Genomic DNA, 26,789 nt, shown 5'->3' with positions numbered 1-26,789 from the left:
ATTTATCTACAATGAGTTTATTTTTGACTTGGCATTTAATCCATCGTGGGTATTCTCATACAGTTATTATGGCTAATCATTTACTTCTTCTATCAAGTGAAGGGAGCAAACAAAAATGGTTAGAGGCATGAATCCTGGCCATGTGGTTAGTGATGTGTGATAACATGGAGCAGGAGGTACATTCAGATCGCCTGTTGCACACATGTCCTCTAAAGCATGGACACATTATACAGGTAACTACCAACTGCTTTCTCCCCCCCAAACATAAAGGAAATAAAAACATGTCAAAGGTGAATCCATCATAAGCAGGAATTAAACAAACCCCTTCATAGATAAAGGATGGTGTGGAGTGATGGTTTTATATAAAAATATAATACAGAGCAGCAGCACTGCCTGCATACCTGAGTTACAACTGGCTTTCATATTTCCCATCACTCGTAGCACTTCGACAGCTTATGAAGGAAACACCGAGTCAAAACAAAGATTACAAACTATAGTTTCACACTGGACTTCATGTTGCACAATGAACAACTCAACAGAGAGTGAATGTTCTCGTCCTTGGCACTTCATCTGTCAGGCAGAACCAAACTTTGATGGCAATTACAGAACAAAGGTTGGGTTACCAGACGCTGACAAACATACATGTTTTATTAATAACAAAAAAACAAAAGTGGAACAGGAAGGAAGTGGAGCACACACCGACAAAAACAGAGGGGTTGAAGAGTCGGAGGTTTGCCAGTCTGTTTTGTGGATAGTTGTATGCTTGGAAAGTGCAATAATATGTGGATTTTTCTTTCTTACAGAGCAAAAAAAAAAGGTTCACAATGTTGTGCCCTTTGAGAACAATTGAAGTCCTTATAAATGGTAAACTCGTGGTCGGCATTTGCTCAGTACCGTCCTAAAAATAAAATGAGTGTTGTCTCCAGTAAAATGTCTGCAGTTTGATAAAACAGACAGTCTATGAGTGTTCTGGTGAAAAAAGAAAAGGAAAAAAAAAATCACCGCAAATCCATCATGGACACAGTGTCATCGGTGATGTTGACATGTCCCGCGTGCTGCAAAGAAGAAACAGATTTGAGTTAGAGTTTAATCACAAAAACAGAAAACATACGCATGTATTATTAGGGATTCATGATATAAAATTTTTGCAGATATGTTATATGCCAATACTTTCCAACTCATTTTGGCCAGTTGCCGATACTGATATATGACTTGATTGATTGATTTATTATCATTTGCGTCATGCACACTTAAATGTGCCTGTTACAACGACCATTTAACAGCTGGATATAACAGGACATGGAGATGACAGGCGGCGGCAGGTTGTTTATTTAAACAACAGCGCCAAACAGACGTGGTTTGAGATCTGACCAGCAACACAGATGGATAGAAACTAGAGCCTTTGTACAGTGTCACCACACGACTATTCGGTCCCTTCCATTAACAGGCATTCACACGTTTTGTCTCCTCTGTATTTAAGATATAGAATCTAAATATTAAATATAATTAACACATATTATTTACCAGTAATGCTACTTAACCCCAAAATACAAATACACCTAATAACAATTACTAAACATGCACACCGATTGCCAACACCCCCCTCTCCCATCCTGTCACTTGGTCCTGCCCGGAGAGTTCATAGCGGTGTTCGTACCCACGGAGAACTCTACGAAGTGCTCTTCGTTACAGTGCCAAACCCTCATGGGTTTACAAGACACCATGACAATGACGTAACAATGAAAAATACATGTTATTTAACTCCTCAGTCCAGAAACAGAATACTTCGCCTTCTACCTCAGGCCTGGCAAAGAAATTCAGCCACAAAAAAGGTTCCCTCTCTGAAACAAAACTCAAATTTTTCATGATCATGCAGCCAAAAGAACTCAACGCAGATAGGGGTCATTTTACTTAAAAGTACATTCCTACTGGCTTCATATACAGGACAGTAAAACGAGCCTCATTCTTCAAAGTACACAACAAACAAATTCTGTCCTCCTCTGGGGTGGTGTTAAACCTTCGAATCAAGCAGTCGTATCAAGGATGTTGTTCACTGTTATGTGTTCCCGCTTGGTGTAAGTTATTTCAATAACAAACAACAATGTAGATGGAGCCGTACTCACTGTAAATAGAGGTGGATCTCTGCTGTGAGGGTGAAAGCCTTTCTGTTTACATGTGGAGATCTCATCTGTTCCTCGATCTGTCAACCTGAAGTAGCCGATTCTGGAACAAACACAGTCACACTTCAGCACAGAGAAGATTTAGTGGCAGTGCTCTGACAAACACTTGCAACAGTGCAGATGGAGGCCGAGCCATAAGACAAAAATCTTCCTCCCACACGTCTGATGGTGATAATGATGAAACACCTGCAGTTTTCTGACTCACTCATTAAACTTAGGCGAGCAGACGATGGCGATGGCCTCCGGCAACATCATCTGGTAGGAGCAGTGTGTGTGGAGGTCAACGCTGGACAGGAAGGCCGTCTGTGTGGGGTGAGTCTGGGAAACACACAGTGCACAGACTTCAGTTTGCATCAATAGATTTTCAGTACAATGGAGTATCATCTCTGCACACTGCAAATATTCTTTATATTGTGAACTTTGGACACACCTGCACAACTCTTCATTTAAAAACAAATATTGTATTTTCTATTTTTTCTTTTTAATTTATGTTTATTGACTTTGACAGTACTTGACTTTATCTTTTTCTCCCCTTACTATTGTGCATGAAAACACCAGGACAAGTATTTGTAAACCTGTTTTTAAATGCACCAGACACAAAGCATGGTATTCACTGCATCACATGTTCTCTTCCTGTTTTTCCAGAGTGCATTTTTCTTTCCAGATACAGCAGGATTAGCTCATGCTCCCGAGAGCAGCAGTGCACTCGCTGATTTTGTGGTTTACACACTGTGAGACAGTGGCCAGAATTTGCCTATCTGTACTCACATGTATCCAGCCCAGGGTGATGAGATCGTACTGGTCCTGTATGAGGAAGAGCTCCTCCTCATTTTCTGTGTCACAATAATCTGGTCCACCACACTGCTTTGGTACGATGACGTGGGTCACAGTAAACGCATTTCTGGTCTGGAACAAACACAAAACAACGTCACGCTATTGCAGTTCTTTAAATTATGCATAGAGACTGTCTGCCAAAAAGCTACCCAAGGACTCTGTCTGAGCAAAATTAACAGAGCACTGACTGGTTTGCTACTGGCAAAAAACCGCTTAGTCATACTGATTAAAAAAAAGTGCAAGGAGCTTTAAGTTAAACTGACCAGGAGATGAAATAAATCAAACAAAAGCCACAGCAGATCTGGGACAGTGAGAGATGTGTCAGATGATGGTCTACCCTTATGGGGCAAAAAGTCATCTGATGTCACGGTTTCAAAATCCACATTCCATAAATATTTATAGCCTTATAAAACATCCTGAAACATTAATTCCAACACTGGAACAAGGAACGTCTTAGTTTAACCATCTCACGTTATGGAATTCAATGATGAAAATGTGTAGCTTCACTGATGATTAAAACTACTAACACGTGATGACAAACATTTCATGAGCACCTACATGTTTATGCTTCCTGTAACAGATTTATTCAGAAGGGGGGTTCAGCACTAGTGGTGTAACACAGTCGCTCTGTTCCAGAGTCTTACCAGTTTGCCACACAGGATGCCACAAGTTTCTACAGCTCGGCTTGTGTTGGCCTCGGCCAGCCTCAGAAAGCTCCGGCACAGCTCAGCGGGAACAGCCAACTGCCGAAGGGCATCCACCATTGTATCTGCAAAAACCATGTAGATGAATAAAGAAAAGCTGAATGGGAAAGTTAGATTCCTGTGTTGTCCTGAAACACGGCATGGTGTAAACAGGAAATGAAATAGGTCATGGAGAAAGAAATCAGCTCAGAAGTGTAAATACTTTACAGCAGGAGAAGGGCAGTATTTAAATCCTCTGCAGGCCGGCCCCTAATGTGAGAAAAAGATTAACTCACTGTTGTTCCCTGGGCTGACCAGAGACCCGGGCTTGAGTGAGCGGTCGAAAGTGGGTGGGGCAGTGGCAGGTGTGCCGATGGTTGCAGGAGGGCGATTGTATTGGTGGTTGGTGCTGCCGGACAGGTCCCCTGGGCTCTGCGGGGCGGTGGGGGAGACCTGCGGGGGGCCCTGGATGCCTGGAAGGAGGGGTGTGTCAGGGGAAGGCGCGGCAGGGGTGGCGAATTCCAAGAGCACGCGCTGGCGTTCCTTCTCCAGCTCCTGGCGGCGGATCATCTCCTCAAAGGCACTGAACTGCTCCTGCTCCCGCTGTCGCCGCTGCATCTCGGCCACACGCTCCCGCTCTGCGTCCAGCGCGCGCTGCTTGGACTGCTCCCGTGCCAAGGCCTCCTGCTCAGCTTTCTGAGCATATAGAAAACACATCCCAAGTTTCAGTTTCAGCAGGTGGTCTCACTTTTGTGTTTAGTTCTTCTACAGCAGCAGTTTTGTTGCAGAGTAATTCATGTGAGGTTTAAGCTGATTTACAATTAATATCTCTTTAAATCACTGAAACACAAAATGTGACTATTTAAGGTCGATGTCATTATTGTACCTCCATTTACTCTGTTAATGAACAAATGCTTCCTTTATTACAATCATGGTATGCAGGTGCTGATAAATGTTTCACCTCATTTAGGGTTTACACAACACACTGAAATCAGTGTACAATGCTTGTTGTGCTGTATGTGTGTATTAGATAATTTTGTTCATTTCATTACATGTAGTAACCTTCATAACATACATTTAAGTGTCAGAATACTTCATTAAAATTGCAATTAATATACGAGACTGTTAACACACTCCTTCCAGTGTGTCAGGAGTTGACAGACAGTTTACCTTTTTGACAAGATACTGTGCATAGTCCTGCTCAAATTTCCGCAAAAGAGCTTTTTTCAGAATCTCTGCTTGAGGGAACGCAACATCCTTCAGTTTCTGGAGAAGAAAGAAAAATGTTTTGCTTCAGTATTTCCTTAAAAACAGTTAAAATAGGTTATATAGGAGAGTATAAACACTGTCTGTGTACCTTTAGTGTGTCCTTCTTCTCTGGAATGTTGGCAGTCTTGTACTCCCGATGCTTGGGAAGTTTTTCTATAAAGAGCCTTGGTGAGAAGAAAAAAAAAATCTTGTCATGCCTATACCAGGAATGCTTGCTCAAAACCATGACCTAAAAAAACTGTAATTCAGAGAAATGACAGACGTAGTAGACTCTGGTTGGTTTTCTGACAACAAAAACTACTTACTGTTCATTGGACGAATCACAGAATGTAAAGGAGGACGTGTTAAAGTCACTTTGTTTTGAATTATTTAGTTGTTATTTAGTGAGCCAAATCCTGAGGAAGATCTTTGTTTGAACTGTCCTGCATGTTTCGTCTCAACTTAATATTTTAACCCACAACATATTTAATGTATTTATTTGTGTAATGAAGGACAAATGACTTAATACTTAAATTAAGGTATGTAATACAATCAAGCACAAAAAGCTGATGAACACTTACGTGATATATTTATTGTAAAGGAGGAAGGCGTGCTCAATGTTGCCCTCCTCTGCGTAGATGTTGGCCATGCGGATCATCTCCATGCCGGAGCGGAAGTAGCGGCGTGGTGGCACATCGTCATTAACTTCCACTGAGCTTCCCTTCTTGGTCAGAGCGCGGACTCGCTCCTCTGGCTGCAGACTGATGTCAGTGTGGTCCGTCATCGTGACAGCTCAACCTGGAACACTGGGAAGACAAACTCAAGTTTGAATACTATATTCAAGGGATTCTGCAACTTAACACTGTGGTGATACACCTGAAGTCAACAATGTACACTGCCAGTCAGAATGTTTTTTAACCCTCTGTTGTTGTTATTTATGGCTCAATCCACACTTAAGATACAATTCTGTAAAAAAATGCCTGAAACTAGATTCTGATAGCTTCATAATTTTAAGTGTCTGTTCATCCATTTTATGTTCTGAATTGTTTCCCTGCAGCCATGCAGACTATTTTTGAGTAATCCATCTCTGAAACTTCTGCCACCAACTCAAAATGATGGAGATGGAATTTATTTTAAATGAGTTGCTCAAAGCACTAAAAAGAAATGACATTTTAAAACCTCAATGACAACATTTATTTCCAAAATTAATATCCAGGTTTCCCTAGGTATTCCACAGATTGTTTTCACTGAAACGTTTCATTTGAAAGTGATTCAATCTTGGCATGATATTCCCTCCCCCTCCTGAGAAAAACTAAAAACTATCTACTATGGCTAGAAACCAAAAGGAGAAATGTGATTTTTTTTTCTTTTTGTGGTTAGTGTAAAATGACCCTTTTAGCACCTGCAGTAGTGTTGTCATGACGCTGGGCAAAAAACGTTGAAAAATATTGATAATCGATACCATTTCAATATCACAGGGGAAAAAATTGACATTGAGAACATAAAATGTCCAATTTGTGTTAAAAGATAAATATAACAAGGCAACAACGACTCATCTTTGCTTGGTTAGTGGCAGAGAACAGCAGAATGACTATAGTAAACATTCACAATGACACAAAGTGAGAAAGCGCAGCTGGCACCAGTGTATTGATACTGCGGAAAATAAGTATTGAAGCCATTTCAAATATTCAGTGACATACTGAATATTTGTGTTACAGCTGATGTCAAGCATGGTGTGCGTCGACAAAAGACTTGGAATGGTGACAGCCACAGTGCCCAACACAGCTTTTTTTTTTTCAGTTTTTGTGTAAGTCAATTGTGCATTTTCTCATTTGTGAACTAACATTTTCCTTCCCTCAATACTGCTGAGCATCTTCCACCCAAGACCAAAATATTAATATGTAAGGACATATGATTGAGCAATCACTCCAGTCCTAAGGGGACTTTAACTTTAATGCTTTATTAGAGGGCTGGCTAAAATCCAAATTCTTAAAAAAACTTACCACATCTGTGGGTTTCTAGTTGAATTTGAGTTATTTTCAAAAATCAAAATGCATTTTTTTTAGTAAAATCACAATTGTTTCACCCTAAGAAAGCAGACATAAGAAAGACGATAATCAACATGGAAGGAGCTGAGGTGGTTGCTGGGTTTCTGGCGTGTCTCTTCGTTTACATGGCGGTGGAAGCTATGAACGAGCTAACCCTCGTCTCTCACAATTTCTGGAAATCTGACAAATTGTATAGACATATTAGTATTTAAAACATATTTCAAATGATGTGTTAATCTGAGGGCTTCATCATTAATTTCTTAAGTATGCATATATGTTCTTAGTACATTAGTAAGTATGCAAGCCCACACAATATCCTGTATGAACTAGCACTACAAGTCACTTCACACCCTGTATTGAGGCCACAACTCAGTCTGAATATATTTAGAAAAAAGCATTAACTCTGCTGGGAGGGTCCACTTGGTATGACTGACGTTTTCTACTCTTAATTGATCAAATGAAGACAAATATGAGAACGCTTCATCAGCATGCTGACTAATAGTCAGATGGCTTGTATTGATTCTGCCGTGAGGGCTTCCTGGCTAGCTGGTGAAGCCCACAGAAACACAGTCTGAGTCAAGAGAGGCCAGTTGTTAACAGTTTGGCTCAAGAGGTGTGGCTCTGATAAAAGGAGAAAGGTGGAGGTACTTGAAAGCAGTTCAGTGTTTCACGCTGTCTTTGTATAGAAGTCTAAACTGTTGTTCCACTGGATTTACCAATAAAATGGTAAGAAATTTGGCATTTATAGCGACATGTAGAAAAACTCTTTTTAAAAACAAGGGCAATGTAACATTATGTTTCTAAAAAGTAATAAACTCATGAAGCTAAAACTAATTGAATGACATAGGAACAGCTGGTGACTAAAAAGTAAATATGAGTCAGTACAACTCTGATATATTTTACATTATTATACCCTATACTTCGACTCCAATACATTTCAGAGGGAAATATTTTACTTTCTGCTCCAGTGTATTTATCTGACAGCTGCTTGTACATTTAAAGATCAAGATTTTAAACACATCTACTGCAGTAAAATACTACTACTACTCCAAATCATCATGAATAATAATAAAACACTGATGGGAACATTTGATTTGTACTTTTCATACTTTTAGTACTTTGCTGAGTCATACTTTAACTGAAGTAATGTTTTGAATGCGGTGTTTTTACTTGAAGTGGAGTACTTACAGTGTGGTATTTGGTGTTTTACTTTGGTGTAAGATCTTAATACTTCTTCCACCACTAAACAACGGCTTATCACCAAACTTACTTTAAATATCTTCTTTATAATCCGATATTTAACGACATTTCGGGTCTGAATATCTTGCAAACAAGTCAGTAGAGGTCCAGTAGCAGATTAGACTAAATGCTAAACTATGGGCCCTTTCATCTTAACTAATGAGTGACACAACATTACATTTACATCATTTAGAAACCCTCAGGTCTACTGACATGCTCTGTGTGTCATAAAGATATATTTTCCCCTCCGTTGGTCTTCATATCTCGCTGTCACTACAGTGATGAATGTCTCGCAACGACGTCGCGTTAGCCACGCTAACTTAGCTAACTTAGCAAAGCTCAGTTCGAGTTGAATCGGTCGATCATCGAGCAACTAGTGAGCAACTTTATCTCCGTTCTTACCTGATCGAGCTGTTTACTGAAGCTCCCGGAGGCCTACATAAAGCTGAATCAAAATACGGTCAAATTACAACAGTCAAATTGCTTCACTGGGCTGCGCCTACAGCATCTGTAGCTACACTTCCGCAATCAAAAACAACTTCCGCCTGACGCGTCATACGTCATCGGAAGATAGGAGGATCTCGATATAATAACTAACATCAATAACTAATCATTAATAGCATAAATAAATGTCCACTATGAGAACTTGTAAGGAGTAAATATGATTTTAAAGTTTTTATAAAATTTTGTGGGGTGGCGCGTGGTTTTTATTTTAAGATTTATTTATTATTTTTGTATTATTTATTTATTTTCTATACCCCCCCCCCTTTTCCATTTGTGTGTGTTAGTGCGTGTATACCATTAAAAATAAGTTTTTGTTCTTGTTTTGTTGTTTGTTTTTCTTGTGTAGCATTAAGGACTACAACTGTATTTCGTTGTATATTTTCCTGTGTTGTACAATGACAACACATCACCCTTGAACCTGGTATCCCTTGTAATAAAAAAATAATAGATGTAATTATTTATTTAAAAAAGCAATAATAAAAAAAGTAACAGTTCTAAACTTTAAACTTTGAGTCCCAAACCAGTGGTGTTTATTTAATGTTGAATTTATTACTTTGAAAGAAACAAAACCATTATTTAAAAATAACAAACTGAAAAAATATGCTTGTTTATGTTAGATAATAATTTTTAATATTTTATTGCTAATAAAAATAATAGGTAGATAGGCCTACATCTGTACAGATCAAGATTTTTTAATTTAATGTTTTGTTTTGATGAGGTAGAAACTTAGATTATTTATTTATGCAGCAGTTTATTATATGTGTTTTCTGTATTTCATATAAACTATTCTAAAATGTGCATTTATAGCATTTAATTGCACAGTTTACCTCTTTTTCTCAGCACACAAATGCTTGCTTAGTTAACTTGTGTCATAATGCCATTCTGTATACACCAATAGCTGTAATAAGTATAAACAATGTACATAATGGTGCAGAGGTCAGGGGTTCAAATCTGGACTAGCCCATTATTTCAGTGATAATTCAATGTCATTGAAATTATTATTATTATTAACTTGTATCCTCTCCAATTTGTCATTTATGTTCCTTTGGTCTCATGGGTTCATTTTTACATATGTACTGGGAGTGTCCTGCATTTGCCACGTTTTGGAAAGAGGTCTGTCATCTACTTTAACAGATTTACTGGATGTGCAGATACCTTGTTGTCCCAGGCTGCTGATTTTGAATGATACATCATCACTGGCTCTGTCTCCCTCCAAATACTGTGATTTGTTTTCAGGCCTCACAGTAGCGAAAAAGATGTTAACGCTTAGATGGAAACCCCCACACACACTTACTCCTGTACAATGGTTGACATTCTTTTTGAACATCATACTACTGGAACAATCTATAGCCAGAATATATGGGGCTACTGAAAGGACTATTCAAGCATGGTCCTCTGCAGCAGGAGATGTTAAAAAGCTGCTGACTTGAACATTTTACTTGTAAACCATTGTGTTGTATGGAAGTGCATTTCGATATAAGGCTGTCAATTTCTGAATTTATGTATCATGAAATGTAGAATTGTGGTGGGAGGGAGGGGAGGATACAGGTCACCACAGGGATGGAGGGTTTGACCTTGCATGGTCACAGTGGGGTAGACACACATTAATACTATGGCTGCTGTTTATTTATTTTTTTTTGTTTGTTCTACCTCTGCTGAAATAATAAAAAACAGCCTTTATTGTATGGTGTCACTTTCGACGTCTGTAAGTACAGTGTATAGTGTCCAAATCAGTACTACTCACAGACTGTTATATAATAAGGTATTACTGTGAAAACACGGTATATACAGTACAGGCCAAAAGTTTGGACACACCTTCTCATTCAATGCGTTTTCTTTATTTTCATGACTATTTACATTGTAGATTCTCACTGAAGGCATCAAAACTATGAATGAACACATGTGGAGTTATGTACTTAACAAAAAAAGGTGAAATAACTGAAAACATGTTTTATATTCTAGTTTCTTCAAAATAGCCACCCTTTGCTCTGATTACTGCTTTGCACACTCTTGGCATTCTCTCCATGAGCTTCAAGAGGTAGTCACCTGAAATGGTTTCCACTTCACAGGTGTGCCTTATCAGGGTTAATTAGTGGAATTTCTTGCTTTATCAATGGGGTTGGGACCATCAGTTGTGTTGTGCAGAAGTCAGGTTAATACACAGCCGACAGCCCTATTGGACAACTGTTAAAATTCATATTATGGCAAGAACCAATCAGCTAACTAAAGAAGAACGAGTGGCCATCATTACTTTAAGAAATGAAGGTCAGTCAGTCCGGAAAATTGCAAAAACTTTAAATGTGTCCCCAAGTGGAGTCGCAAAAACCATCAAGCGCTACAACGAAACTGGCACACATGAGGACCGACCCAGGAAAGGAAGACCAAGAGTCACCTCTGCTTCTGAGGATAAGTTCATCCAAGTCACCAGCCTCAGAAATGGCAAGTTAACAGCAGCTCAGATCAGAGACCAGATGAATGCCACACAGAGTTCTAGCAGCAGACCCATCTCTAGAACAACTGTTAAGAGGAGACTGCGCCAATCAGGCCTTCATGGTCAAATAGCTGCTAGGAAACCACTGCTAAGGAGAGGCAACAAGCAGAAGAGATTTGTTTGGGCCAAGAAACACAAGGAATGGACATTAGACCAGTGGAAATCTGTGCTTTGGTCTGATGAGTCCAAATTTGAGATCTTTGGTTCCAACCGCCGTGTCTTTGTGAGACGCAGAAAAGGTGAACGGATGGATTCCACATGCCTGGTTCCCACTGTGAAGCATGGAGGAGGAGGTGTGATGGTGTGGGGGTGTTTTGCTGGTGACACTGTTGGGGATTTATTCAAAATTGAAGGCACACTGAACCAGCATGGCTACCACAGCATCCTGCAGCGACATGCCATCCCATCCGGTTTGCCTTTAGTTGGACGATCATTTATTTTTCAACAGGACAATGACCCCAAACACACCTCCAGGCTGTGTAAGGGCTATTTGACCAAGAAGGAGAGTGATGGAGTGCTGCGGCAGATGACCTGGCCTCCACAGTCACCGGACCTGAACCCAATCGAGATGGTTTGGGGTGAGCTGGACCGCAGAGTGAAGGCAAAGGGGCCAACAAGTGCTAAACACCTCTGGGAACTCCTTCAAGACTGTTGGAAAACCATTTCAGGTGACTACCTCTTGAAGCTCATGGAGAGAATGCCAAGAGTGTGCAAAGCAGTAATCAGAGCAAAGGGTGGCTATTTTGAAGAAACTAGAATATAAAACATGTTTTCAGTTATTTCACCTTTTTTTGTTAAGTACATAACTCCACGTGTTCATTCATAGTTTTGATGCCTTCAGTGAGAATCTACAATGTAAATAGTCATGAAAATAAAGAAAACGCATTAAATGAGAAGGTGTGTCCAAACTTTTGGCCTGTACTGTATGTAGCAGGAAAACAATTAAAAACAAATCCACAGTTCGCAAATAACACTGCTGAAAATAAAGGAGAAACAATGATGTAGTATCATCAGATAAAGAGCAGTTCATGTTCGGGCCTGTGTCCACATATCAGTGTTTTAAATGAGCAGTCTTGAAGTACCGGCTGCGGCCACAAGAGGGAGACACCGCCATTTTGAAAACCCAGAGAGCGAACCGTCGACGTCACCACTGAGAATGACCCCACCACATCCTCCACGCGCTGCTGCTGTGTGTTTGAATGGGAGGACGAGGAAAAAAAAACGTACTCCCGTCCGCCTGTGAACGTACCGGAGACATCCTGCTGACATTTTATCTGCCCGTGAGAGTGTGTGAGAGTGACACATCCGGTGTGTCGGAGCTAGAAGGACGCTGCCGTTAGAGAGGAGTTGACGTCAAGCCTGATTTTCTGCCCCCAACAGCATCACCAGGTAAGCTAATTGTCACGGCTAATCAAAAGCCGGCTAATATCCCCTGGCTGTACCGTAGCTAGCCAACCGAGACCGGCTCATAATTAACCGTGAAGGTGTTTATTTGCTCATTACACGTTTCTCGTTCACGGTAACACTGACGCGTGGTTGAGTCAGGACTTGCTGTAGAAGCTAACATCATGTAGCTACATCAAGTTAGGAGTAAATGCTTTGTGGCTCATTGTGTGATCTTCTCCATCAGTCGGTGGTTTCGTTTCGTATTTGTGAGAATAATTATCATGAGCAGAGCGATGGAAAGTGTGTGCAGACATGTGGGGGTGTAGGAGAAACGTAGGAAACCTGCCAGTGGGTAACCCTCATCGTATGACTAGATGAGGGCTGGTTCTCCCTCAAAATCATCTGTTTCTAGTAGTGGAAGAAGTCCTGTATTCAAAACCTTAAGTTAAATAGTAAAAAAAAAAAAAAAGTAAAAGTACTCAATGTGCAGTCAGAGGTTGCCACCATGGTGTGTTTGGAGTGCTATTACTGTTGTATTAATGTGTGTATTGCATTTTACAGCTGTAGATATTCAAGATTGTGCTCATTTAAACTCTTTATACACTGTTGGGCAGTTTAATCTACAGCAATGCATCATATTCTATAAGATCATCATGTGTTTGTAGCATTGCTGTCCTGTGAGAGCTACAAATCTCTAAGAAGTCAGCTTTTCATGGTGACAGAAACAGCTTTGTGGTGATGCTTTTTCCAGCTGATGCAAGAGGATTTTCAAAAGTTTATTTAGCTTAAGAAGTCAGAATTTATCACAAACATGCAGCATCACCAAATCAGGAGATGTATGATTTTCAGTGGAGAGGAAGAGTATGGAAAATTGTTGTCTGAAAAAAAAGATGTCAGACAAATATAGTGGCATAAAAAGTACATCTGCCTCTGAGATAAAGTGGAGTAGAAGTCGTAGTAGAAAGAGGATATGTTGGCAGAAGTGGAATATGATACAGTAAGTTTGCTTTCTTTTTTTGGAAAACTCTTTTTATTATTTTTTACCACCTGTGCACATCAGACATATTTACAGAACAAAGAAGAGAGACATTATGACACAACACGAAACAAACTTCAGCTGTCATATTGGTACTGGGAGGATGAAGTGAGCAAGTAAAACAGTATAAAGAGGAATCAGCTCTGAATGAGCTGCAGAAATGGAGATTAAGTGTTATGGAATGGGGTCAGGTTGTCTTGTAGGGTTGCTGTGAGCTTTCCTAAGTTTTCGTAGTCCGTCAACAGATTTAGCCAATGGTTTATTGCTAATTTTTTTTTTGTCTTTCCAGTTGAGTAATATGGTTTTTTTTGGACCAAAGTTTTTGTTATTAAAATGAAAGTCTTGAGATGTTGTGGGAGTGTGAATTTGTGAGTTTGTTTTCTCAAGTATATAATGGTATGACACTAAGAATTGTGTTTCCGTCACCTTAGAATGAGCTGTTTATATCGGCATATGAAGCGGGTCCTCTTCCACAGAGATCGCCGTGTTGTTCTACAGTATCCCAGAACAGACAAACCAAACACTGGCTCTAGATAAACAGTCTATAGCCCGTTTCCACTGAAGAAGTTCCTGGTACTATTTGGGGGCCAGGAACTTTATAGGAATGTCCTCTTGCTCGGCCCTCTCAACCGCCGTGTCTCCACTGAGAGGGCGGAGTAGGAGGAAGGTTCCTGTAAAGTTACCGGGCTCTGGATGTGACGTAATCGTTGCGCGACCATTTTGACCGGTGCGACGCGGCAAAGAAACAAACAAAGAACAACAACAACAAAGAATAAGAAGCAGAAGTACGAAGCAGATGTAAGAAGAAGAAAACAGACATAAGAAAGACGATAATCAACATGGAAGGAGCTGAGGTGGTTGCTGGGTTTCTGGCATGTCTCTTCGTTTACATGGTGGTGGAAGCTATGAACGAGCTAACCCTCGTCTGCTGAGTTTTAAAAATGCCGGCTATTTTGTTGCTTTCTGTTGACGTCACATCCCGCCTTGAGTACATCCAGTCAGCACCAAGTAAACTTTAGCCCCTGTAAAAGTTCCGGAACTTTTACACTTTTTCACATTTGGTTTTGGAAAAATATGAAAAACAGTTTGATTTAATATTAATTTCAAACCATTCATCTATGTATGTTTTATCATCATGCAGTGTAAGAGTGGACATAACAGTCATCACACTTAACTGTCATTAACTTTTGTAATAATACAAGGAGTATTTTTTACTTTGGAAAGATCGTGGTTGATTTTCACTCAGCACATTTCTCTTATTTTTTATGTATGTGCAGAATTTGTCCATTTATTTATTTATTTATTTATCCATTTATACATTTATGTCATGGAATTGGTTTAAAGCCAAGGAAATGAACTTTTTTGTCAACCTGCCACTATGGCTGTTGGACTCCAAAATTAGCCAGCCACTCAAGAGATAACCATTGTTTTTTTGGCTGGTGAGTGAAGCAGATCTCACAGCCACTTGCATATTTTACCAACATTTGGCTGGTGGCTGGTGCTAATTTCCAACACTGTTTAAAGCCAACAAAGTTCATTGGAAATGTGTGTGAACCCTGAGCAATACTATAAAGGAAAAGAAACTACAACCGCAGCTGTCAGATAACTGGAGCTAGTGAAATAAAATGAACATTCCCTCTTGAAATGTAGTGAGGAGAAAGTGTAAAAAAAAAAAAAAAAAAAACTAAGACAAGCAGTTGTGCTCAGCAGCGGGACTTAAATACATGTGCTCTGTGGCTTTCTGCTTCCTGATATCTGACCTCTAAGCTGGCCTCTGGGTAAAAGTAGGGGGTTGAGCCAGACCAAGTCTTGTCCAAACCCTTTAATTGTATGGTGAATGGTGCTTTGTTGTATACTCTCAGGATGAGTGGAGCACATGGACAGTGAGTTCAGTGAACCAGCAGGGTGCCCACAGCCATCTTTCTCTCATCTAATGACAGTCTTGCTTGATGATATCAGCCTGAGGGCTGCGCGAAACAATAATTATGGGCCTTGGGTAAAGGTTGATGAGTCGATGCACAGCTTAACCTGCCCTTCGCCCCAGTGGTATATAAAGTGACAGGTGAGTGTGCAGATGTGAGAGGACAAGCCAGGGTCTGCTTTGAGGAACAGACCGCTTTGATTTCGGGAGAAACTAAGCAAGATTGGATGTTACTTTTGTGAGTCTCCATTCATTAAAGGTAGGGTATGCTTTATGCTGGTGTTTCTTAAATGGGGGTACGTGCACCCATAGGGGTACTTTGGAGTACTGCAGGATGTATTAGAGATTGTTTTAATCGTCAATTTAAAGAATATCAGTCATGCATAATTCCTAAAATGGTAATATCACAAAATCGTAGGTGCAAGTCATCACAAAGACACAGTTCAATGCAACTGCAATGCCATCTTAGTGTAATTGCATGATGACAAAAAATGGTTTGACATGAATTTAGCGATGGATTCTGAGTTAGTTACAAGGTTGTTGTTGAGTAAATCACACACTGATTGCGCATTGCTGTAATATACCGTTTTATATAAGCTTCTTTGTCTACCAAAAATGTTTTGTATCGGTCAGGGGGTACTTGGCTGAAGTATTTTTTTTTTTTAATGTCTGAGAACAGGGTATGCAGGAGTTGTAGGGTAAACTGAATATTTTTGAGTTTTTTGGAAAACTAGACCTGTCACCATGGACTCTTTGAGCTAATGAGAGGCATTTGTCACTGTTCTCTATTTTAAAAACTGAATGATTATTCAGTAAATCGAGAAAAAAACCTATTTCATGATATTGAAAAAAAATTAAGTTGCTGTTTTATCATAATCCAGAAGCCAGAGTTCCATATGGCTGGCGTTCTCAGTGGTTTTCATTGCTGAGTATTTTTATAAATGAAATTGTGTTGTGGTATTTAATTGCAAATTTTGCCCACAAAGGAAAAACTTGTATTTATCTGATAAGTCTGAACTTTGATTTTTCTCGTGCCAGTCTTTGTTTTTATCGCAGCAAAATGGGATTAACAGAATCACTGGACTGCATTAAATTACGTGTATTTGAATACCAGCAGAGCTGTTTGAGATGCACAGCTTTGATACAGGCTACACGGTGTTGATTACAGTGCTAAAGGTATCTGAACAAGGTTTAGTGTGCATTTTAAGTCTTGGATTACAGAAGAATATTGATACAGTGTGTGGCGTGACAGTACAGCAGTGTCTAGTGTAGAGGACACTTAGTTTGTTAAGTGTCGAGATTTTGACTTGTGTTTCTGTTCCTTTTCTGGAGATCCACAGTACTCACAAGGCTGGGAAAAAGCTGAACGAGGTTTATTGAGAATGAAAAAAAGGAAACAAGTGGCAGGCCAAGTCCTCCCAAAATTACACCTAGTGCGGTCCACTGCCGTCTCGATGTCCTGTTTCTATATATTCTCATGTAGTACGCGTCATTATACTTCAACACTGCATAACATGGTCAAAAACTTATTACGATCCAAACCAATACAAGCTTTACGTCGTCCTTTATGCACGAAGTTGTCCACAATCTCTTTTAGTACATAAATAAGGTAAATATAAACATAACCTTAGTATAGTTCACTACCATACACTATTCAAAATATACAGAAATTGTTGTGCAAACTTAAATACCATCATAACAAATATGATGTGTCGTATCAACACAGATATTCTTACCAAATCTAGTTTTTCATCCAGTTGTTGTTGCCTCAGAATTTGTTCTAGTTTATTACATGACAGGGCAGTTAAATCAAGATCCCAACCAAAAGCAAGTTGAGTTTAGATGTATAGCTGTCTGTAAAAGCACTGTATCCCCGTCACCTACCACCAGACAAGTGCACAGTAGTTTGATGGATTACATTTATAAGACTGAGAAACCCTTTACTTATTGTTGTTGCTGCAGGATAGAAAATAAATGAGGATGGCTTCTGTTGGAAATATTTTAAGACAGATAAAAGCTGAGTCATGATCCAGCAGACAACTGCAGTGTCAGAAGAGTTTCCATCAGCACTTTTATCAGTCATAACTTTGCCTAGATTGAGTTTGTTGTTCCTTTTGCAGAACTACGTGCAACTGATTAACAACTCTAATAAAAACACTTTTCCAAGGTGCTTTAGAGAGTGTTGTTCAGCTTACCAGCACCTTAATTACTCACTAATTTATTTAAAAGGTGTGTGGGTTTGGAGTGGTGATGGGCTGTGGTTACATAAATTCTGGCAAAATGGGTAAGCAGTCCCTCATGTGTCATTCTGTGCTCGGATATCGCTCATAGGCTGGTTGGTGGAAAAAAGTTTGAGCTGGCAGCGTCTCCTGCCTGAGCTCCTGTTAGACTCGTGACCCATCAGAGATTTGATTTCTGCTCAGTCAGGTGGTGAAATTGATGATGACAATGGAAATTTCTCATTGAGGTGTGTTTATGTGGGTCTGAAGTACTGTGTGTGCGTGTGAGATGTGACATAAGTGCTGATAACACTGTTTGGTTTGGCCTGATTAAGCCTAATCACAACATGTGGATTTACTCACTCCCTGTTGCCCAAGATTTTCCGGTGACATTGTTGAAAAAAACAAAGTAATTTGTGTGTGTTTTCTTGATTTAGTACGTTTGCTCATGGCTTGACTGGAAGTTACCTCTCTGTGCTGATTTATTTGTGGTTTCTAATCTGACAGAAACGTCATTAGATGGAAGATAAACAAGAAGCAGGGTACACAGGTGACTTTCTAAGAACAGAGAACAATTGGAAATACTGGGCAGACTGGAATCAGCTGCATGCCCTTGGGATTGGAGTCCAGCAGACTGTGACTAAACATTTTCCTGTCCTGCTCTTCCTTCTTGTCTTCTCTGCTCTTGGCTCCCTTTTGAAACTCATATTTAACATCGTGGTGAAGGACTAACATCCGTGCTGCAGACTGCCTGTCTCTTACCACCACCCTTTATCTCCACGGCTACAAATAGGCCTTGGACTCTAACTGCATGTGCGTCTGAGTGTGTGGTGACATCGGTATGACCTTACATGCTGACATTTAAAAGCAGTACCTACATTGTTTTAATTGGACCGTAGCCACATTGAGACCGAGGCGAAGGTCTGCCAGTAAAGAAGGATTCTGCTCCTTCACTGTTTATTGTAGCTTCGCTGTTTAGACGTGTGCACTCTCCAGAGCAAAATGAGGTCTTATTTAGGAGCATGAGTGCATGTGTGTATTTAAGGTTCATACCAAGTCCTGGGGAGGAAGCAGGGTGACAGGCAGCACTTCAACAGCTATTCCACACTGGTTATCTTGCTATATGACAGACAGAGCACAGCCGATGCTGTATGTTTGAGGATGATATTATTGTATGAGAGTTTCAGAGGTCTTGATTTTCTTGCAGATGACACCATGGCCCCTGTCTGAGTCAGAGATTATGGAAAAACAGACTTGGAAAATCCCAAGTTTTTCCCTGAAGTCCGCAGTGAGGCAACATTTTTGCCTTTCTTGTAACGTGAGTTCCGGTATGGAGTAACGGGGTGTCACGATTTCGATTCTGAAACGACAGTTAGTCAAAATGAGCTTTTGATTTCGATCATCAAAAGCAGATGACCCCACGGCCACTGCCTGAGTCAGAGACTGTGGAGAAACTTGGAAAATCCAAAGTTCTTCCCTTAAGTCAGCAGTGTGGCAACATTTTGCCTTTCCTGTACTGGAGTTACGTAATTGAGTGACGTGTTGTTGACAGGAAAACTGTAGTTTATTTGCTAAAGTGAAGTCAGAGTGGCCTTTTGCAGGTGATGAAACTCAAGCTGTTGCTGTGAAGTGCTCTGTTTCCATCTAGTGGCTCTTCTCCTGGTTTCTTATTGACTGGTGAAATAAGTTGCTGTTGTTTATTACATTTTGAATAAATGATCTAAATGTGATGGTCTTAGTGTGGCACATTTCCCCACCCCCCCAAAAAAATATGGCAGCCATATTACAGTTGATACCATGTAATGTATTTTTTAATGAAGAATCTGAAAATATAAATGACAGTTGTCAGAGCATAAAACCGATGATCTGTTGGTCAACATTTGTTACAGCTAAATGATGATATGAAATGATTATATATTTATGAATAAGACAGGCTAAAATTGGCTGATGATCTCTTTTATCTCTTTCAATTTTATTTACATGTGACAAAAGTGTGACATGAGAATATGAAAAGAAAAACATGACACCAAACGGGGGAAAAAATAATAAGAATAAGAATAATAAGAGTGTTTATACGCAAGAAGGAAGTGCGAGGAGGGCAGTGAATGACCATGACAGTATGAAAGCTGAGTTGTACTACATAGTGGCACCAGGAATAGTACCAGTAACAGCAGCAATCATTACCTTGATCACCATCTCTCTACCATCTCCTGGCTGAATCAAGAAAGGATGCTACAACATATTTAACTAATGGAGCGACACATAATTGATCTATTTACTTAGTAATGGATTAGCAAACCCAAACAGTGACACATCAGTGGCAGATTACTTGTGGTACATTGATGTAATAATGGATTCTCTGTGTTCCCACTGGTATCGTAAGTACTTTTGTTTCCCAAACTGAAGACCACATTTCCCATAAACCCTGTTATTTCCCAATGCAAATTGTTTCCACTCCTATATCGCATTTACCTTGCTTGTTAACAGCCATTGTTTAAATGTCATGAAAATAATGTAGTGCATATTTTCCCACATGTATTCTACCTTTAACCCGTGTGTGTATCTGCATGTTAGATTGGAACACAGTAGTACACCATGTAAACAAATTAAGAAGACATGTGTTTATCCAAGCTGCTGCGTTTAGTCACTCCAAAACATTTCTCCACACACCTTGCCTCTCCTCTCTCTCCTAATGAAAAATAAATGTGGAAGAGGAGAGCGATATCACTTTACCTGTGGCTGCAGGCTGTTAGAGGCATAGGAGCAGAGCTTATTGTTGAACGTTTATCCACCTATGAAACTCTTGACCAGTGAAGGTTATAGCAGCAACACCACCAGAGAAAGCTTCAAGAAAACTCCTTACCTGCCTTTAGATAATACAGCTTTATCTTCTCTTTTTGTTTAGCCTTGATTTAACCAGGTGTGTCCCATTGATGTGTGGGCTTCTGGACAAGGTAGTAGCATAAAATTAGTGGTATATACCATATCATTACCACTGTAGAACTTGTCTTTATTATGGCCAGGGTTATCAACTCCCTCAGTTTAATTCAGCTATGCCTTTAATATCTCTGGTTGTGTCAAACATTTGCTGGGAATGTTGCAGATCATTGGGAAGAACTGGATTCAAGTTATATTGCGTTTTCAGAACTTTTGCATCAATATGATGAGGTTAAATTGAATTTTCAGGTATTGAAGTTCATAAATTAGCCAAAAACAGACTTTCTCATCTGGTATTTTCTGAAAAAGTGGCATTGATATTTTTGCCATGCAAAAATATGGCGACACTATTTTGTATTGATTCCTCACCCCCCACCCTACTTGGTACTAGGTCATTTTAGTCGGTACCTTAAAGGAACCTTGTACTGATACAACTGTAATGGAGGATTTTATCTGTATTGTGCACAAGGGCTGCTGTTACAATAGGTTTAGTGCAGATTCATTCAAATATAATTAATCTAGAATGCGGAGGCTCATGCACACCTTCAGTAACTCTGTCTTATTATGTGCAGTTAAATACACAGTGTTTCCATCCTCCTTAGTCCTTAGGCCTGATGAAGGTCCAAGGATCAAAATGTTGTGTGTTATTTAAATGAAGTTAATTATTGTTAACTGGTCCTTCACATTGAAAGGGGTCAGTTGAGGTTGTTCGGGCATCTGATCAGGATCCTCCTGGGTGTTTCCAGCTGGAGGTGTTTCTGTAGGATGCCCCAGGGCAGACCCAGAACATGCTGGAGGGATTACATAGCTCATCTGGCCTGGAAACGCCTTGGGGTCCTCCAGGAGTAGCTGGAAAGTGTTGCTGGGGAGAGGGACGTCTGGGGTGCTTTGCCTGGCCTGGTGCCCCTGCAACCAGGCCCCGGATAAGTGGCTGAAAATGGATGGATGGATGCGAGTGATAAGACAGTGTGCAGGAATTCTCTTCTCTTACCTTTGTAAAATGAATCGGTAATGAATGATAATTATTTGATTAATCATTCAGTCTGTAAAAAATCAACAAATAGTCGTAATTGCTTCTGTCAATCAGCCAGCTGTTACAGCACCATTATCCACTCCTGGCTTCAACCTGTTATTCACTAACAATAGCAGCCAGCAGTAAGGAGAGCAAGGTTCAGAGCTCTTGCAACTTTTACAAGGATTGTGTAAGAGGGAGGGGAGAGAAATGAAAAATTGGAGCTTAAGAGACTTTAAACAGGATTTTTTTTTCTTATTTCCTGTACCCTGTTTTCCCCCGTGCTTCAGAATAAGGCCTCATTAGAGCAAGCACAGGGGGAAGATTTGGGAGAGAGGATACAATTCATTGGGGAGAGGGTGACTTATTGAAGAGGAGACTCTTTTCTTTGCCTCCTCAGCTCCGAGAGGAGAAAGTTGGTGAGTGAACGCAGATTAGAAGAAAGGGACAGCTGACAGACTGACCTTTTGAAAGTTGTATTTTATCTTGAGAGGAGTCGACTCTTTCATAAATGTTCTGCTTTACATTCATAATGTGTCACATTTCCACACAGCTGTCCAGCAGACACAGATGTGTATTGTTGGCCACTGATCAGTTGGGGTGTGTAGCACTTTGCTCAAGGGGATGTCTGCAGTATATATAAAGAGAGGGGAGTTTCATGTATTTCGACTCTCCTGCCTTTCATAAGCAAGTTTTCTGGAGTTTCCAAGCCCTCGGTGACAGAAACTTGATTGGCTGGCAGCCTGCAGCTGAACTAGATGTTTGCAGCTGCAGTAATTCCCCATCAGATTCCTCTGGTAGCAAACTAAACGGCCTTCTCTTTATGTACAGCATCTGAATATGAATGCAATGCTCAGTATAGAAGAGGAGTGATGTGGGTTTGGCACGGTGCTAGACTTCGTGGCCTGAGAGTTAGACTGGAATTTGAAGAAGGCAAGTCGATGGGTAGAGCGAGCACAGAACATTTAAGCTGGCAGCTGCCATTTCAGGTTTCTTTTCTTCTCCACTGCCTCTTTTCTTTTCCTCCATCCTTTCCTATTTCTTTCTTCCTCACCGGTGAGTCGTAACCTTTGTTTTATCTGTCTCTCTCCTTTCCACAGTCCACTGCACTCCTGAGGAGCTCGCTGCTCTGTTCGGGCATTTCTTCCTCACCACTCGCTATTCCCCCGACTCCATCTCTACTCCCAGGTAACCTGTGGGCATTATTCAGCACGCCCAGAGCCTTGGGGCAGACAGACTGACTGAAGCGCTTTACGCACCAGCTATCATTAGAGACTCTGTAGGAAGAGGTGAGTGTTTCTTCGCACAGAAATGAATGGGTCTGTTTATTCAGCCCAGGTTTGCATGTGGACCTGCAGGGTGCATTGAAATGAATCAGTGCTCTGTGTGTTGAGCTCACGGGACGGGAACTTTACAGTTTGCCCTGTGTGTGTTGTGTGTGTATGTGAAAGTTTGTATCAGGGATGGAAAAAGTGGATGCACTATGAACAGGGTTCTTTCAGCTTGAGGCAAGAAGGACTTATTAAGACTTTTTTAATCCTACTCAGAATTAAATAAAGTGTTCATTATAACATAAAACACGACTTTTTTGGGACATACTTGGTGATTGTTGCTGAGTTTTCTTGACAATTTTGTGTTCTCACTCTGCATGTGAGAGTCCACTGCCATTAAGTGTTTGAAAAACTTTTTGCATTCAATACAATATGCCTTGAATACAATGCCTTGTACTGGTTTTAGCCATGCGGTGAAATTCTTGGTTATATAGCCAATTTTTATTGAATTTACACCTTCCCGATGTCATCCAGGGTACAGTGACAGCTAGCTAACAGGCAGTGGATCCTCTGCTCTGAGCATCCGGCCAGAAACAAAATATGCGTTTTGTTGGTTCCACTTTTCTGATCTGAGTGACGTTAATTTGAGAGGCATTCAGTAAATTATTTAAAATAAAACAGTTGTCACCAATTATTTTGGGATTTTTCTTAATGCAACATCAGAAAAAAATTAGAAAATCCTATTTCCCATGTCTTTGCATTTGAAGACTTTTGAAAGATTGATTTATGACACTTTAATACTAATTATTTTATTTATTTAACCTTTATTTAACCAGGAAGTTCCCTTGAGATTGAAAATCTCTTTTACAAGAGAGACCTGGCTGAGGTAGCAGCCGATTAAAACACATTTAGAATGCAACGAATACAACGTATAATACAAAAATCCACAATAAAACAACAACTATTCAAACATAGTGGTCTCTCAAGAAAAACGAGCACATGCCTCTGTCACCACATTCTTTATGATGCCCATGACTTCATCCATAGATATAAGTGTGTGTCTAATTTTAGACCTTTTTAAAGATTGTTTCATGTCCAAGGTGCAGAGTAGGAGAATGCAGTTTTCCCAAGATCTGTTAAAACCCAGGTACATCAAAAAGCAAGCACCTGAAGTAGTGTTGCTGGTAATTACCAGAGCTGACACACAGAAGGGTGCAGAGGGAGGCCTAAAGTTTGCCCAATATTGCTTTATAGATGAAAATATACCAGTGCTGTTGTCTGCGAATGGTCAATGACGTCCAACCCACCAAATCATAAAGAATGCAGTGATGAGTAAGTGACTTTGCATTTATAATAAAACGTAGAGATGCATGGTATACTGAATCAAGGCTACATAAAATGCAGGAGGTTGCCTTAAGGCCTTATTTTTTAGATTAAACAGTTCAGTGACTTTTTGAGGATCTGCAGGAACCCTGTTCATAGACGAAATACTTGCATACTATTTTCCCCCACATAGCTAATTCAAAATAGAATTTTTTTGTAATTCTTGTGTGTGTAAAACTGGGTACAATTTAAGTGATGAGGGAAAAAACTCAATGGGACAATTGGCTAAGAATCCATACTATCCACACAGATATTATGACTAAACCTGCATGTCTGGTTTTAGTTTAGAGAGTGTTACTGTATTGCATTGCTGGTTATTACATATGTTGTCTGGTGAATGTGAGCTATAATTGTCTGTAATTGTGCGTAATTGGCAGCTGTGTTTGTCCCACTGGTTTCCTCCTCCCTCAGTGTGCTTTGTGCTGGCGAACAGTGGGCCTTTGGGTAGAGTTTGGGTGTTAATTTGCAGTCAGGATTGGCCCCTTACCTTCTGAACAATTGGATATTCACATATCTAAAGCTGCACTGTTCAAAATAAATTCAGTCCCCTCTTGGGTCAGGTGTCAGTGCTCTTTTGAGTACTGACCCACAGTTATTGTGTTTAGTATTCAAAACTGTTGAGTGCCAAAAATGGGTACAGAATTATTCTTCAAATTCTGTTTTGTGTCTTATTGATCAGATGTTGCTTGATTTGAAAGGTATACTATGCAGGAATTGTCGGCTACTGGTTGTAACAGTATCGCCAGTGAAAGTGAAGACCATGTCCGGATTCCATCATTTTGAAACAAGCTTTGTCTGCTTGGCATTTGGCCTTGCGACATTTGCATTTTTTCAGCATGGTGTCTGATTTTTGTAGCTTCCCCTTAGATCCGTGCTGCAAATGGTCTGGCACTGGTCACAACCTGTTTATGAATTCCTAGCCACACCTGTGCCCTGTGCAGGAACATACTAAACAGAGTAAAATGAGAACAAAATAAAGTCTAATCATTGTGTTTTAGGAAAATTCTGCAAGCGTGTCTTTTAAAGGTCTACTGTGTAGAGTTTAGTAGCATCTAGTGGTGAGGTTGCACCATTTCTCCCATGTGTCAAGCATGTAGAAGAGCTACGATGGCCGATGTGAAAATGCGAATGGCCCTATCAACAGCCAGTGTTTGGTTTGTCTGTTCTGGGCTACTGTAGATACAACATGGTGGACTCTGTAGAAGAGGACCCCTGGTGTGTAGAAATAAACGGCTTATTCTAGGTGCCGAAAGCACACTGATTCTTATTTTGAGGTGATTATACACTAATGAAACCATGAAGGAATTGTATTCCTTTTCTGCCACTATATCCTTCTAAATCCCACACACTGGACCTTTAAGTCATGATTTTAATGTTTTATTTATGCTATGATATTATGTTGAAATGTTTGGCTTTTTTGTTAAAGCTATCTGTGGAGTTTTTTCTTTATAGAATAGTATTTACATCCAGTGCTTCTATCTAAGTTTGTAGTTTGGAGAATGATGTTATTTTTGTTGTAGTTTTCAAAGTACTCCTCTTATTCTCTTCCTGCCCCCCCCCCAACAGATTAACGCCTGCAGCCAGTGAAGAAGCCATGCTTATCTGGCGCCCTCATGGCCGTGCCGCTATGACCATCACCCTCCTCCAGTCCCACCTGATGTTTGTCCTGGCCCTGGCTGTGCTCATCTGCCCCTTGGGCCGCGTGACATGTCAGGGAGAAGGTCAGACACAGTCCCCTGCCCAGGTGCTTCAGGACTTGCTGTCCCGCTATGGAGACAACAGCACCATCACGGTGCCACAGCTGCGCTCACTGCTGGCCCTCCTCAGCCAGGGTCAGGGTGAAGGTGACAGTGACAGCAGCAGTACGACTGAGACACCTACAGTGACCTCACCTCCCAAATCCAACAGCTCCAAGGTGAGAATAAAAGGGTTTTTTTTTATCTTGTGCTCGCACTTTGAGTTGACAGGATGCCCCTCTGTGGCCTAGATAATGAGTGCAAACTGAATCTCTGCATCTGAAGCAACCACATTTTATATATTTTTTTATAATGTTATGTTTTTGCCTCCAAGTGTTAATTAGGAAACATTATATAAGAATAAAACAACTTACTGTAGACCTTATTCAGCGTTGGCATAGATGCACTGTGACTTTCTTCAAGCGTTGCTTTCGCCAGCTGTTCCTGTACTGTGTTGAATATAGAAGATACCGTACAGATTTTTAGAAACTATAAGGATTTTGACAGTACTAAAAATGCATGTTACAGTTTCCCAGAGTCCAAGTTGATGTCTGACCAGGAGTTAAAACCCCAAAATAATAATAAGCACCACATGCTGATATTTGAGAGGCTGGAACGAACAATGAGTTATCTTTTTTTTTGATTGTCTGTTGAGTATCGA

General features: G+C 40.3%; 2 protein-coding genes across 11 annotated transcripts in view; one reads left to right on the top strand and one right to left on the bottom strand.

Moving 5' to 3' along the window:
- LOC117253202 (STAM-binding protein-like A) lies at positions 1–8,779 on the bottom strand. Its single transcript, XM_033620589.2, has 10 exons — positions 8,635–8,779; positions 5,527–5,751; positions 5,055–5,130; positions 4,868–4,963; positions 3,994–4,393; positions 3,659–3,783; positions 2,949–3,086; positions 2,386–2,498; positions 2,124–2,223; positions 1–1,055 (listed from the first exon to the last, which is right to left on the bottom strand). Exons 2-10 carry the CDS (start codon positions 5,727–5,729, stop codon positions 999–1,001), a joined length of 1,308 nt encoding a protein of 435 aa, XP_033476480.1. The 5' UTR covers positions 5,730–5,751; positions 8,635–8,779; the 3' UTR covers positions 1–998.
- Positions 8,780–12,388: 3,609 nt separating this feature from the next.
- Positions 12,389–26,789, top strand: part of slc39a14 (solute carrier family 39 member 14) — a 41,123-nt gene continuing 26,722 nt past the window's right edge. For 2 of the 10 annotated variants that reach the window (XM_033619467.2, XM_033619468.2), the window contains exons 1-3: positions 12,389–12,616; positions 22,839–23,027; positions 25,959–26,307. In XM_033619467.2, coding sequence (XP_033475358.1) covers positions 25,987–26,307 — 321 coding nt within the window. In that variant the 5' untranslated portion in view covers positions 12,389–12,616; positions 22,839–23,027; positions 25,959–25,986. Of the gene's footprint in view, positions 12,617–14,002; positions 15,830–22,117; positions 22,158–22,612; positions 22,728–22,838; positions 23,028–25,958; positions 26,308–26,789 lie in introns of those variants that run through there. The other 8 variants (XM_078170487.1, XM_078170486.1, XM_078170488.1 and 5 more) reach the window with 8 other exon arrangements.

This window comes from Epinephelus lanceolatus, chromosome 9, assembly GCF_041903045.1.
Source record: "Epinephelus lanceolatus isolate andai-2023 chromosome 9, ASM4190304v1, whole genome shotgun sequence".
Lineage (NCBI taxonomy): Eukaryota > Metazoa > Chordata > Actinopteri > Perciformes > Serranidae > Epinephelus > Epinephelus lanceolatus.
Note: the sequence above shows the minus strand (reverse complement) of the source record. Positions and strands in the feature narration are given on the sequence as shown.